Source organism: Vitis riparia, chromosome 2 (genome assembly GCF_004353265.1).
Source record: "Vitis riparia cultivar Riparia Gloire de Montpellier isolate 1030 chromosome 2, EGFV_Vit.rip_1.0, whole genome shotgun sequence".
NCBI classification, from domain to species: domain Eukaryota; kingdom Viridiplantae; phylum Streptophyta; class Magnoliopsida; order Vitales; family Vitaceae; genus Vitis; species Vitis riparia.
In genome coordinates this window covers 10,613,344-10,628,546 of record NC_048432.1, presented here as the reverse complement: position 1 = coordinate 10,628,546, position 15,203 = coordinate 10,613,344, and the positions used below count along the sequence as shown (strand labels likewise).

General features: G+C 34.5%; 1 protein-coding gene across 1 annotated transcript; it reads right to left on the bottom strand.

Annotated features, from left to right (window-relative positions):
• Positions 1–2,467: 2,467 nt before the first annotated feature.
• LOC117933347 (ABC transporter B family member 2-like) lies at positions 2,468–11,420 on the bottom strand. The gene is made up of 12 exons (XM_034854712.1): positions 10,882–11,420; positions 10,664–10,718; positions 10,388–10,563; positions 8,957–9,157; positions 8,433–8,692; positions 6,706–7,246; positions 5,744–6,123; positions 5,122–5,537; positions 4,667–4,908; positions 4,329–4,576; positions 3,782–4,194; positions 2,468–3,395 (listed from the first exon to the last, which is right to left on the bottom strand). Exons 1-12 carry the CDS (start codon positions 11,131–11,133, stop codon positions 2,848–2,850), a joined length of 3,732 nt encoding a protein of 1,243 aa, XP_034710603.1. The 5' UTR covers positions 11,134–11,420; the 3' UTR covers positions 2,468–2,847.
• Positions 11,421–15,203: the final 3,783 nt, after the last annotated feature.

Here is a 15,203-nt window from a genome sequence, read left to right as displayed (position 1 = left end):
GCATCCAAGGAAATCCCACATTCCAAATATCAATACCGTGCGCACCTTCCATACATTCCTACAGAATTTCTAATAAATACGGACAAGTAATAAAATAAAATAAACATTTACACAAAATTATTAAATTAAAATAAATAAGTAAGGACAAGCTTTACGGAAAAAGTGACAAAATAATAAGGAAATAGAATAGATGAAGAAATAGACAAGTTAATAAATAAAAATAAAATAATAAAAAGTCAAGTCATGCAACTTTAAAATAAACGAGCCACGCAAGTGATGCAAGCCATACAAAAAATGAAATAATGTAAACATGCAAAAAATTACCTGAAAAGTGACCTAAGTGGGTCTAAGTGAGCCTAAGTGGGCCAAGTGTATCTAAATGGACTTAGGATGTCTAAATGGGTATAGGGTGCCTAAATGGGCCTAGGGTGCCTAAATGGGCCTTGGGTGCCTAAATGGCCTAAGGTGCCTAAGTGGGCCTAGGGTGCCTAAGTGAGCCAAGGGTGCCTAAATGTGCTTAGGGTGCCTAAATGGGTCTAGGGTGCCTAAATGGGGTTAAGGTGGTGCCTAATAGGCCAAAGTGTACCTAAATGGGCCTAGGTCTAAATTAGGGCTTCCAAAAGTTACAATGGAGTTGGATAAATCCCTCAACCAAAGTTCCCAAGGTGGCTTAGAAAAGATAGGCTACACGAGTAGTAATGGGTCACTAGGGAATTGTTGTAAAGTATTGAACAAATACCTAATAGGACATATGCTAGGAGGACAAAATGGAGGGTCTACAGGTTTGAATGCTCAAATCAATGTCAATATACCAAAATGATAGCAAGGAGATAATTAAGTCTAACTTTGTTACATCATCTCTTGCTTTTAAGGGCTCAATCCTAATAATATGTAGGTTGAGTGATCACACTTCTCACAAAATTAATAAATTATGTTATAATTGTTTCCATTTTGATTAGCAGTGTTCAAACCATTTTTATGATCATTATTTCAATGGTATTGATTCTAATTTGATTGGTTTGGGTTGTCACCACCTTTCTTTCCTTGGTATTGTAGATTTTGATTCGTGCTAAACATGTGTTGTTGATGGTAAAAGGGGATTTGTTGGAATGACTTTTCTCTTTCAAGAAAGGTCTCATATTCAATGAGTTTGTCATGGAGTTCCTCAAAGGAGATTATCATGAATTGTTGTTGAGATGTCTTTGAATTTAACGCTTATATCATTTAAAGTATGGATAACAAGGTAGTCATTAGGGATTAGAGCATCAACAAGGGCTAACTCATCCTTAGTCCCGAGGTAATCTAAAACAGAGCTAGAGCCACGATAGATTGAGGTGAGTTGTTCCTTCAATCCCATCACTTTACAGCAACTTTTGTTGGCTTTAAGACCACTTGGTCAACTCCAAGCTCATAGGATGACTTGGGATAACATTGAGAAGTAGCTTATGATCTTGTTGCATCCATTGCAAGCAACTTGGTTCAGAAATTTCTGTCTCCTTCCCTAACTGTTTTTGGAGGACAGACATTGATTTCGTCAATGAACCCGAGAAGATCATATATAGTCAAATAGTAGAGAATCAAATTGAGCTAACTATGAGGATGGGTCATAGGGGTGAGTTAATCCAATAGTATTTGGGTGAAGACATTTATAACAATAAGGTTGTTTGAGGATGGAATGCTAATTATCACATTGAGAAAGCATGGGTTGAACTGAAGATGCTCACGATAATTGAGAACATGAAGAAGACATTGAACGAGGAGAAGAGAAAGAAAAAAGTAGGATCGTAGGCTCTTTGGAATTTTTCATGTATTCATTGGATAGTACATGTTTTATACAATCATTTATGTAGTAAAATAAATGAAAATTAATTAAATTCAATTCTCCAAAAAGGAGATACAATAATAACATATCGTACAAGAAAATTATATGAATAGCATGGTTAGGATTGTGGAGCAAACTCAGGAGGTTTGGCAAAAGATGGTTAATAAAAGTCTTCTTCCCTAATAAAACTAATAAAATTTTCTTAAAAGAAAATGTTGCTTTTGGTTCTCTTTAACAATTAAATCCGTCAATCATCACGTCCACCCCCACTATTAAAACCATTAATTATATTGTTAGACTAGACTTAAGCAAGTAGACTCGGCTTCCACCTCCCCCAGATGGTTCTTCTTATTTTATTTTCTGAGGCTGGTGTGACCTGATGTTTCATTAGATGTGAGGAAGGCCACTGATGATATACATGTGGAAGAAAAGATTTCTGAAACTGGTATATATGAATTTATTATGGACCTATTTTAAAGAGATATTGGAAGCATCCATTATAAGAATGAGAGCTTGGTACAGTCATGAGATCAGTATCTCCTAAGATTCAAATCATGCCTAAAAGCCAGCAAATTCAGTGAGTAAACAAGGGAAATCCAATTTGAAATCTTCCATTACCCATTCTTTGATTCCTGAGGAAATAATAATGATAATAACAAAACAGTAAAATTATTTGGCTTAGTTGTGTTACATGCAATTTGCGAGTCTCTCAAAAAGCAAACAAATGAAAATGTTACATTCATTTATTTTTTTGCCATGTGAGATTAGAGGTCTTCCTCTTTCCCCCATTTCTTAATCTGATGGACAAATAGGCAGAACAAGTAACAATATGGAATGGAAATGCCCTTCTAAATTGTACAACATTTTCCAACATGTATGGTCATTATTTTCTTACTGAAACAATGACTGAAATTAACATCCAATCCATATGTATAAGGTGAAAAAATAAAAGATGAGACATAAAAAGGGAACACTATAGAACAAAATACCCTGTCATAAATCACCTGGGTAATTTGTTGTGGCTGTTATTGCTGTTGTTGTTGTTGCTGTAGGTTAATTAGCTTAAAATATGCTCCTTCCCTGTTCTCTACAAGAGTTGAATGAGTCCCTTGCTCTATTATCTTCCCGTCTTGTATAACTGATATTTGGTCTGCATTTTTTATGGTGGACAGCCTATGTGCCACCAGGACTGTTGTTCGGTTCACCATCAACCTGTCTAGAGCTTGTTGCACCACACGCTCCGACTCCATGTCTAAAGCACTGGTGGCTTCATCTAGTAGCAAGATTTCTGGGTTCTTTAGGACAGCTCGGGCAATGGCTACTCTTTGTTTCTGGCCACCAGATAGCTGCACCCCTCTCTCTCCAACTTTGGTTGAATAGCCCTCAGGGAGTCCACAGATGAAACTATGTGCATTAGCAAGCTTAGCTGCTTCCATTACTTCAGATTCAGAAGCACCCTCTTTTCCATAAAGGATGTTTTCAAAGATTGATGTGGCAAAGAGAGCTGGTTCTTGTTGTACTAGACCAATGTGTTTTCTAAGGGATTTGAGCTTGAGTTTCTTGATGTCCTTCCCTGAAAGAAATATATGCATGAAAACAACTCTTTTTTAGTCCAGATTTTGTATCTGAGAAAATTAACTACTAGAACAACAGCATATTCTAAAAAAATCTTAAAGAGAATTTGAGCAAAGTATCATATCCTTTAGTGGAAATCCCAAGAACATAGAACTGTAAATTGAAAGATGCAAACCACCAAAACTATAACAAGTACTGTTTTGAACTTTGGTCAAATTGCCTGTCTTTTACTTCTTTGGAAGGAAAAATCACCATATTTGCAAAATGGTCTTAGAAGATCAAATTCAAAAAAATATTTGGCAGCAAACTTCCTACATTCCATCCATTTTCTAAATTTCATGTGAAGAAGAGAGCAAGTCAAGATAGATTGTCCACAGAACTCACCATCAATCATCACTTTCCCAGTGATTGGGTCGTAAAACCTGAGTATAAGAGAAAGAACTGAACTCTTGCCAGAGCCGCTTTGCCCCACTAATGCCATGCTTTTGCCTGCTCGAACTCTTAGATCAAAGTCCTTGAAAATCACTACATCTGGCCTGGAAGGGTACCTAAACTCGATACCCTTCAGATCAATTGTACCCTCTACTCTTGTAAGCTCTTCTCCAGCATCACCCATTACCTCTGTCTTTCTGTCCATCAATTCAAACACTGATGCCACCATTTGGTTCCCCTTTAGAAGGTCTGGGGCCAGGGCCAGAGTCTCACCCATGGCTAATGCCGTTACAATCAGAACCATAAATGATTTCATCACGGATTTAAAGCTAGCAAGCTCTTTCCCCATCAGTATAGAGCCATACCTATAAAAGCGTAAGCACTTAAATTCACTTTAAGCTCTGGAACTAAGCTAGTTAAAGGAAGGCCATGGATATATCCGTAGGAATCTAACTGACATCCACTATCAAAAAAGTTCAAAAGATGAAAAGGTACATACCATAAAGCAAGGCCATAGGATGAGAAGATGAAGAACTGGGAAATCCCATAGAATAAGCCAGCAATTTGACCACGAGTAAATGACTTATTGGCAGGCTCCACAAGCTCCCGAGAGTAAAGGTCAAGGACCTTCTCTTCAGAGCAAAATGCAGCAACAGTGCGCATGTTACTCACAGCCTCACCGGCAATCATGTTAGCTTTGAGATAGGCCTTGCTCAGATTTCCACCATAGCCTTGCATGAAGAGTTTCTGAAACAAGAGGGGAAGAAAAAGTTTAAAAATCTAAGAAAACTCTTTCCTTATTTGAACCTCCATTAGAAACTCAAAAAGAGAGGCAACCTCACTGATGTGACCACTGATGATCAATGGATATGTAGCCAAGACGACAAGTGTGATCCTCCAGTTCAAGATGAAGGCAATGATGAATGAGGTGACAACCAAACCTAAATTCTGTATGAGAATTGTAGAACGATCAACAATTATGGTTCTGAACAGAGTTGCATCACTCTCTAGACGGGATGAAAGCATAGAACTTGTGTTGTTTGCATCATCAAACCATCCAATCTCATTCCTCAAAATGGCTGCAATGAAATAAAAGAAGAGCTTTCAGATTGTTTTAATGATCTCATACCTGCAATAACCTACTTTCAAGAGTAGGAAAATCAAACTTGTATCTCAAATGCTATGCAGAAGAAAAATGTTATGCTTCCATTCTTCATATCAATTAGCACTTCTCTCTTTAGAAAAAAAGCTGCTGCTAATACAAGCAGAGATGACTAGGACCACAATTTTACCAGAAAATAACATTTCTCGAATGCGAAGAGTGAGCCGCTCGCCCATGATCCCAAAACATGTGTGCTCTATGGCATGAACAATGACTGTTATGAAAGCACCTCCACAGAAGAGGAATGCAATCTTCTTAACCTGATGGCGTGTTGTGTCCCAGTCCATGTAATAGGATACGAGAGCCTCAGTGACTCCAAGAGCAAAAAGTGGCATCTGTGCTCCAGCAATTAGGGCACAAATGGTGCCTACCAGCCCGTAATACCAGTCAGGACCCACCATGGAATACAATCTTCTTGCCGAAACTTGTTTTGACTTTACAGGTTCCACTCCCTCAGCACCAATCCGACCAACAGATTCTCTATCAGAATGAAAACTTGCACCAAAGCTTGTCGTTGTACGTGATAATTCCCGTGAACACTTCATGCTACAACAAATTGAAAGTCAGTAATAGGACTCATAATCCTGTAGAGTCATAATATCAAATGTCTGGACTTTTGTATGTTGCTTAAAATAGGAAGATTTTGCAGCTAAAAAATAATGAGTCATGAAGTAAGGGCAATGTGATGTTTGCACCTATGTCATTAAAGCTCTTGCATAATATATGAGATAAGTAAAATGCTTGCAAGTTACCTTAGTGGCCTTCCCATGGTAGGTCCCTGTGAAGGGTGGCGTTTCAGAGAAGCTGTCTCCTGCAGTTGAACAAGTGATGCATAAGCACTGCTTGGGTTCGAAATGAGCTCCTCATGGCTCCCAGTTTCCACTATCTTCCCATGTTGAACGACGGCTATCATATCAGCATTCCTTATGGTAGAAAGTCTATGGGCCACTACAACAGTTGTTCGTCCCACCATAACACGATCAAGTGCCTCCTGCACACTCTTCTCAGACTCAGCATCAAGTGCACTTGTAGCTTCATCCAGTAGCAGAATCGACGGATTTTTCACAATCGCACGTGCTATTGCAATCCTTTGCTTCTGGCCACCTGATAACTGTATTCCTCTCTCCCCCACCTGAAAATATGCTTCTTTTCAGCACAAAATTCACATGCATGCCCCATGAAACAGAAAAGGAGTACTACATTTCCTTTATTTTCTGTAGTTCTATTATGTAAATTTTCATGGATATCACATGTAGATTATTCTTTAAAATGCATATTTCCTTAAGCCTTTGTTGAAGAGATTTTAAAATACTACTTGTGCTTTGTAAAAGAAGTATCTATGTAGATTGGGAATTTTCAACCCTACAGTTTCACATCTTTTTCACCATTTGTTTGGTTTCTGAGAAACTGAAGAAGAGAAAATTTTGATCTCATATTTCTAGGTTTAACTTCTTTTCTTTTCATACCTTTTCTCAGCAACCAAAAAGAGCATTGGATTGTGTCTGCAAGAAATGACAATTTGGAACATTACAAGTTTCAATAACCACTGTAACCATAGATAGCTACATCTTCTTATCACAATAAGGTAAATGAGCTCATCACAAACTGTTCTTCATAGGCCCTATCAATCATTTTTCCTGAAGTTGCTTCCAAAAAACAAGCATATCTATATATGTGATGTTCCTTCTTTTAGCAATAAATCATAAAGCCATACCTGAGTTTCATATCTATCAGGGAGGTTGTTAATAAAAGAAATTGCCTCTGAAAGCTTGGCTGCTCGTGTAATCTCATCAAGGGTGGCATCATCTTTTCCATAGAGAATGTTCTCCCTGATGCTTGTAGCGAAAAGTGCAGGCTCTTGATTGACCAACCCGATTTGCTGCCTGAGCCACTGTAGGTCAAGCTGCCTGATATCATTTCCATCTAGTAGTATTTCTCCAGCAAGAGGCTCATAGAAACGTTCAATCAAAGATATGACAGTGCTTTTTCCAGATCCACTTCCTCCCACAAGGGCCACAATCTTCCCAGAAGGGATATCAAAACACAGCTTATTGAAGATAAGTATATCAGGACGAGAAGGATAACTAAAGGAAATATCCCTGAATTGAATGTGGCCCTCTAGTTTGTGTAGTTGCCGTCCAGTTTTGGAGTTAGTATTGCTGATTGTGTTCCTCTCTATCATCTCAAAAATGGGATAGGCGGATGCCTTGGCTCGAATGAATGCAGAAATGTCTGGGGCCGCCTGTCCTAGTGACCTGAGATTATTGACCACTAAAAACAATTAAAAACTTGGCCAGAAAAGCGATGAGAGCTAATAATGTAGTTTTAACTCTTCATTTTCTCCAGGTTTATGAACATAAAAGCCCTCAGGGTAAGAAAGCATAGATCAGTACACTTTGATCACAGATCACATATGATGATAAAATATAAGAAGTCATTTCCTAAACAAAAGAAGTACTGATTTTTCTTAAGTCATTGTTCCATCGCTTTCCATGTCATATGGAGCCATTAATCTACCATCTACCCCCTGTTTTGCATTCACCCCTGATTTATTTAAATAAATAATCTTTTTTAAAAAAAAACAAGAATTTTGTCCAATAGTACTCAAATTTCAAATAATCTCTTGGTTTCAGATTTGTCACTGTGCTACAAGTCTTTCTACATGATGTACGTCAACTCTTTTAAACATTTAAAAATGAACAAAACCCTCCTGCTAAATTTTAGGATCTTCACATTCGCTTCTCTTCTCATATGCTACTTTGTCCTGATCACTAACCCAAGTGAAAATACATGACAAAAGGAATGCAAAGGGAAACATCAGACGTCCCATGGATACGAAATCATTCAAATTTTGATACAATTTGAAATCCCATTTGCTAGAATCGGGCCATTGTCAAAACCATGTAGTGGGCTATTGTCAAAATCATGTAGCTGGCCATGACCAAGCATGGAAATAAAGGAAAGGAACTTTATCACAGGAATGCTTAAAAGGCATGCTAAGTTTTCTAATATGCAAAACAGATTACCAAACATGTCATTTGTATTTTTTGAAAAAGAAAATGGATGAAAGTATAGGATGAATGATTTCAATGTTACAAAAAGAAATGGACTCATTCCGAATTGCTACAAATTCAAGGTAAGGAGTATTAAACTCATCAGGTTCGACAAATAACCCATTTCAAAGTCCATGTCAAACACAATGGACCTAGTTCAAAATGCCATAAAGCACAAAAATCCCATCTCAAACAATATGACAAATCTCTTGCCTAGTTCATCTTGAAACGAAATAGCAACATTTTCTCACTAATTTCAGAACTGCGCCTAGATTTGTTGTGACAAAGATTAGTTTTTTGCTTTTTCAAATGATATGTATAAGGGCTAACACAAAATGGAATAATTAAAGAAAGTGGCAAGGATAAAGAAAAGGGAGTGAAGACTTACAGGCCTGCAATAACAACATTAAGCATGGTGGTGAAAGACTCTCCTCCATTGGCAATATTCTTATGAACAACAACACTAGTGAACCAAACAAGCAATGCCCATGAAAGGAAAAGGACACAGTGCATGGAACCCAGCCCCAGACCTTTGGCTAAGCCTGCTTTCCTTCCATATATGTAAGTATTGGAGAGAGCTGTTTTGTATAATTGTACTGCTCTTTCTTCTCCTGTAAATGCTTGGACTGTCCTAACATTCCCAATCACCTGAGAATCACAGCATATCCGTCAGGTGAGACCACATTGTTCGGATTTTTCTTTATGAATTTAGAAGAATGCTTCAATGGATTGAGTTTTACACCATCTTTAATTATTCATTTTTAAAGTACTGGTAGGACAAACATTGTCATCTGAAATTTTTTACACTGAAGCCCTGATGACATAGTGTGATTTTAGAGGTAATTACTTCACCATATAGGAGAGAATTTGTTAAAAAGAGATCATGACTCATGAGAGAGATAGAGAGAGCACCTCCTCAGCAATTTCACCAGCCTTCACATAGGATTTTCGAACTCTGGCAATGAGTCCAGTTGCAATATAAGCATAGACACCACCAGCAATGGCAATTAAGGGAACAATAGCAAGTGTCACAAGACTAATTTGCCATACTCTAATAAACCCAATTGCAAAGCCAGCGATGAACCGGCTTATATAGTGCATGAAGTTGCCCACCTGCATCACCCACAATTCAACTTCAAATATCAATACATCAAATATGAAATCCATGGCATAAGTTCAATTCTATTCTATGAATCAAACAAGAAATAAGTTGCCTGTAAATTTGTCTTAGGCCATAAAAATTGATGGGTTCAGATTAGACCAGTAACCCATTCAATTGGTCAACAAAGGTTTGGATTAGGTGAGTGGGCGGGCCTCATAGTGGGCGAGGCCCAATTTGTAACCCTTACACAAAAAGTACAAAATGTGATGGGTTTCCTGCCACATGTGTGGATCCTAAGAGCCAAATTCGATCTGCCAAACAAAAGTTCCATTATAGATAAGCTAGCAAAACCACATCCAAAGAGGCCACTCTACACAACAAACCCAATAAATGCTTCTAGGGCCATCCACTCCTTTTCAGCTACAGAGCAATTAATTGGCTGAGATTCATTCCCTTCTTGAAAGTTGAAACCACCACATAAAAAACATCGCATCACATTTCAAAACCCAGTTGGCTACTGCCATTTCATTAATACCCACCAAATTAAATTGCTTTTCTTTAATAATAATAATAATAATAAATGAAAATAAAAATAGAGACGTATTGTTTTCTACCCCTTATTTTTGGCTTTTGGTATGAATTTACCTCTTTCTATGTTTAGTATATTGTCTGGATTTCCTCCTCTGTTGTTAAAACTGAACAATCTTGTAAAATTGAGTCATCCCATTGAGGATATGTTTTCATTTTGTATAGCAATATTCGGTGAAAAAGATTAGATTGATAGATACTTCTGATGCTTCCTTTTCAGGATGTGTTTGGTAATGTATGGGATTTGTATTTCTCCTAAAAGAAAAGAACAGAAGAAAGAGGCCATTTGGAACTTGACGACTGAACTGTTGGGAAAGTCAATTCAAAATAGTCAAGATATTTATGGCATCTGACATTGGTTTCCATAGACAACTGTAAAAAGTCAAAAACCCCTTTTCAAGAGGTGGATGGACACAGTTTCTTCAACACCCTTTGATCACATCCAATAGAACTTAGGGTTTGTTTGGGCTTTATAGAAATTGGAAAATCCCAAGTTTTGTGAAAAAAAAAATCCACCGTTTTGGAAATGAACCAAAATTGGCAATAATGAAAAATAGACTCGAAAAAAAAATAAGAAAAGTAAAAAAAACACTCGATAGGCACATCCCAAAAATTACTGGGGATCAAAAAAATTTTAGGCCAAGAAATAGTACCTTCTCAGAAAGAGCATCTTGAACAACAATAATGTCACTGGTAATTGCAGAAATGACCTCTCCAGTGGTTGCTTCAGTGTCAAAAAGACTAATATCTTGATTCAGCATGGATCTCACATAGGCCATTCTCATCTTTGCTGCTTGCCTTTCCCCAGTATGCATCCAACAAGCAACCTCTATGGTGTTCACATTAATAAACATAATGAACCATAACAATAAAGGAATTTATTGAACAACAGTTGATAAATTTAAAGAATTTGAATAGTTGGTCCATACCAGCCCATGATGAAAATAATATAACCAAGCTCAGGTATACAAAATCCAATGAATACTGCAAAAAACAATGGATAGATGCACTTAGAATAAACAGGACTCTCCTGCCCAATGAAGAAGGTTGGAAACCCCAAAATACCCGCTTTCCATTAAAAAAATTAATGGGTTGAGAAACCCAGAAATAGTTTGAATCAACTCTTTGAAGATGAATATTTTCATACCTTGGCAACTTTATGGGAAGCAGCGGCAGGAAAAAGATAGGCCAATCCAATAATATCTATCAACTTTCCAAAGAAAATAAAGAAAACGGGCACGGAAGCTCCATGAATGCAAGCACCAACGGACCCAACAGCCATGAGAAAACAGTCATAAAGGTCTGCAAACGCAAATAGCTTCAGCAAAGGCACTCTACGTGGCTTCTTCCCTTCTTCACCTTCCTTCTTCTGGCCTGAAAATGGGTTTGGGCCGTCCATTTTGCAGATGGAGAGAGACCCAAGTGGCGGTGGCGGTGGTGGTGGAGGTGGCAGTGGTTTGTTACTTTATTATAAGAAAAAATGTGAGAAAGTGAGAGGAAGAAGAGAAGAGGAAGTGGTGGAGGTGCAAGAGTGTGAAGGCATTATTGATAAGGGCATAGTCTCTGAGAAAGGGAAGGGGGTGAGTGGTTAGAGGATCATTTAGTGCAGCCTAAACCACCATGTTGACTGTGTTAGAGGGGGTATTATCTCTTTGTGAGGGACAGTTGTGAAGTTGTGATGTAGCCATCTCCGCCATTATAATCCCTGGATATACAAGACTCCTTGATTGTTATCTCATTTGGAAATATAAAAATGATGTCCATGAGATTTGATTTTATTTTTAAATCATTTTGAGTGATTTTCCTCTCTCTGTATTGAATTGCAAGGGACCACCCAGAGAAAATTTCACATTGAAATTCAGCTGTTTGGTTGGATTTACTCCTTTTTTTCATCTCATGGGTCTTTATGAGGTTTGGTAAACTCTCATTTATTGTAGCAAAAGACGTCAAATGATTAATTTTTAAAATTAGGTTTTCTTATTGGTTTTCACAGTCATTGTTCTTTATGCCTGCTTCAAGAATTATTTAAACCATTGTTCGCATTATTTACTTCAAAGATTATGCATTGAATTATTAAAAATCCAACAAAAATAAAAGGAATATATATATATATATAACTGTTTGACAACTGTTTTTAATAAAAAAAACATGTTTGACCACTAAAAATTATTTTTCATTTTCTACTCTAAATAATATAAAATAGAGTGTTTTTAGATAACATCTTTTAATTTTTTCATATTATTTTCGCTTATTTTCTAAAAATTATTTTAAAAAATAATTATACAAGTATGTAAAATTATTAAAAATAAAATATTGGATATAAAATTATTTTTAAAATATTTTATATTTCCAAACAAATTTTTATTTCACAAATATTAAAAAATAATTTTTAAAATCTATTCTCAAAAACTATTTTTTTAGAAAAGTTTCCAAACAAAACTCATATATCCAATATCACTTCAATATGATGTATGCAGAAGACAATTCCCTAATATGGTCAAGGATTAAAAGTCATAAAAAAGACATGAATAATATCATCACGATAAGAATTTTTTGCATGATATTTTTAGTTTTTTTTTTTGGGAAATTAATGAAATGATATATATTTTTTTTTCTTATGTTTCATACTTATGTGATTATTTGAAAATACGGAGTTACCACATAGAAGATGTAAAGGAGCATGAAAGGGCAGAGCCGCAGAGGCAGATATGCACTGAAATATGAAAATTTTAAAGCTAACTTTAAATGGACTTTAACTCCTACTAAGTGTATATTCATGGATGATGTTACATGTATCTCCTTTTCTGGGAGGGACCAGTCAAATATTTAATGAAATATATATATAAAATAAAAAATATTTATTAATCATATGAATAATAGAGGTAAAGGTAAATATAAAAGAGACTAAAAAATCCAAGTTACTGATAATTGGTTTTGAAAATGATTTTTTTATTTTTATAAAACAAAATTTTGTTTGAAAATTTAAAATGATTTTAATTTTTTTAAATATGTTTTAAAAATAATTTTTATATTTAGAATTTTATTTTTAATTATTTTATATATTTGTATAATTATTTTTTAAAACAGTCCTTAAAAACTATTATTAAGAATAGAAAACAATTTTAGTTATCAAACGTCGTTTTTGTATTTTTTGTTTTGAAAAATAAAAAATTATTATAAAAAAAAAACCGTTCCCAAGCATGCCTCAAAGCTGCCCCTAATTTAATCATATTTTTGTTATTTTAGTTCATTTTTTCTCTACTCTACATTATAACTTCATAAAAGAAGAAGAAGAATTTTGGTGGGCATGTAAATAATAGGTAGAAAGATCAAAGAAGTGTGTGAGTGTGATGGAGGCACAAGGATTGGATGGTGTTTGTACATGGAAGTGGTTGGGAGTGGGGTGCACTCATGCAGTTGATGCTGTGGATCATATGATGCACAGAAGTGGTTGGGACTTGGGACCTGGGGGCTCACATTTTATGCTACGTGGGACTGACCCCGTTTCAAAACTCACTTGCCCGCCTTCCTTTTATTTTCATCCCTCCACTCTCAACTTCTCAACCACCTTTCTCTCCTCACCCCCTTTCTCCTTTCAACTTAATTCCACTACACCAACTCTGAAATCTTCACAAAAAAAAAAACCGAAAATAAAATAAAATAAAATAAATTGGCTTTTAATTTTTCAACAACCTTTACTTATGGTGAACCCCCACTTGCTTGCTCTCTCAATTATTATTTTCGTAGGGAAAATAACTAACTTGTCCTAAACTTACCAAAATTTCCAATCTTCTCCTTTGAAAATGACCAAAAAAATCTGAAGCATAAATCAACAAAGGACAAGCAGTGAGCCTAAATACATATAAGATGAGATATGATTGATGCATATCCCTTTCTTCCCATATCCGGACAGTTAAAATCGTATCCTACAATTTAAGTATCCAAGTTAGGAAACTATAATAGCCATTCATGAGATTTAGACTAAATGCCATATGTATGGTTTGTAGTATTAGTGAAATAAAAAATGAGAAAAAAAACTAAGTATAGTGTGATGTGATTATTTGGTAGCGCTCCTAAATCCCTCCATTTATTTTGCTATCATCCTGTTCATATATACTTTATATTCTATTAATTATTGATTTATAATTATTGAAATAATAGCAATTATTGTAATGATAATAATGACAATGATAATAATAATTACTATAATAATTTTTTGTTTGACGATTATATTTATATTATAGAACTTCTTGTTTTCATGAGAGTCATTTTTATAAGAAAAAACCTAAGGTATTGAATTTGCACATATAGAACTTTTAATCTCCATTATTGAAAATGTATAAAAAATAATTAGATTACTAAATGAAAGTATAAACAATGATAAAATCAAAATACAAAAAAAAAATGAGAATAGATATAAAAAGTAAGACTAAGGATAAGATTAAGGTACAAAGTAATGAGATTTAAATACATACATCATATTTTCAATAAATATGTCTTCGTTATTGTAATCGACCTTATTTATAATTAATATTATTCTCCTTTGAAAAAATAATAGTTATAAATATAACTCACGACTATAATAATTTTTCCATGTTTATTTTCATATTAGACTATTTTTTATTTTCGTATTGTGTTATATACATGGTGTAGTAAGTAATTATTAAAATAATGATAATAATAATAATATTATTTTTTTTTTCTTGAAATACTAAATGATATTGCGTATTTTTTTCAAAGCTATATCCATATATATTATATTATTTTTTGTTTTCTCAAGTGCTAATTTTTATAATCAAGCATCATTTGTATATATTTCCTATTTTCTACTTTTAAAATTAGCAAGTAATAGTAACTTTTATATAAGATATAAAAATTATTAGAGGCTTAATTAAGATAATAATTTCAAATTTTATTTTTAAAAATTAAGGTATTAAAATTTTTTTATCCTTTCAAATTTAAAAAAATTTAAAAATACAAGGTGAATCTTCAAGAGTCCTATTTTCTATATAGAATTTTTATTTTATATAAAATAAAAAATAGAAAGTATATTGAAACATTGTTATCATTTATTGTACATACACTATTGAATAAGTATTTATTATTACCATTATTATTGTTGTTATTCACACCAATATCCGTATATGACAGTGGATGTTGTCACTTGTTATATGTGCTTGGGCATTTGATAAAAATAATTGTCTCCATTCAAAATTGTTCTCTAAATATTGTTTATAATAAGTATTATTGGAAATAGACGTGTTTCAATAATTATTTCCCAAATTCAATCCATTATTTTAATTTTTTAAATGTGAGGCTTCCACTTTGTCAACATTTTTTTTCCAAATTATTTCAATTCCAAATACTATTTTAAAAAATATTATATATAATTTAATAATTATTAATATTATAATAACAGTAGTTATTAATGTTATAAATGTATTTGTCTGAAGATGATCACCAGATACT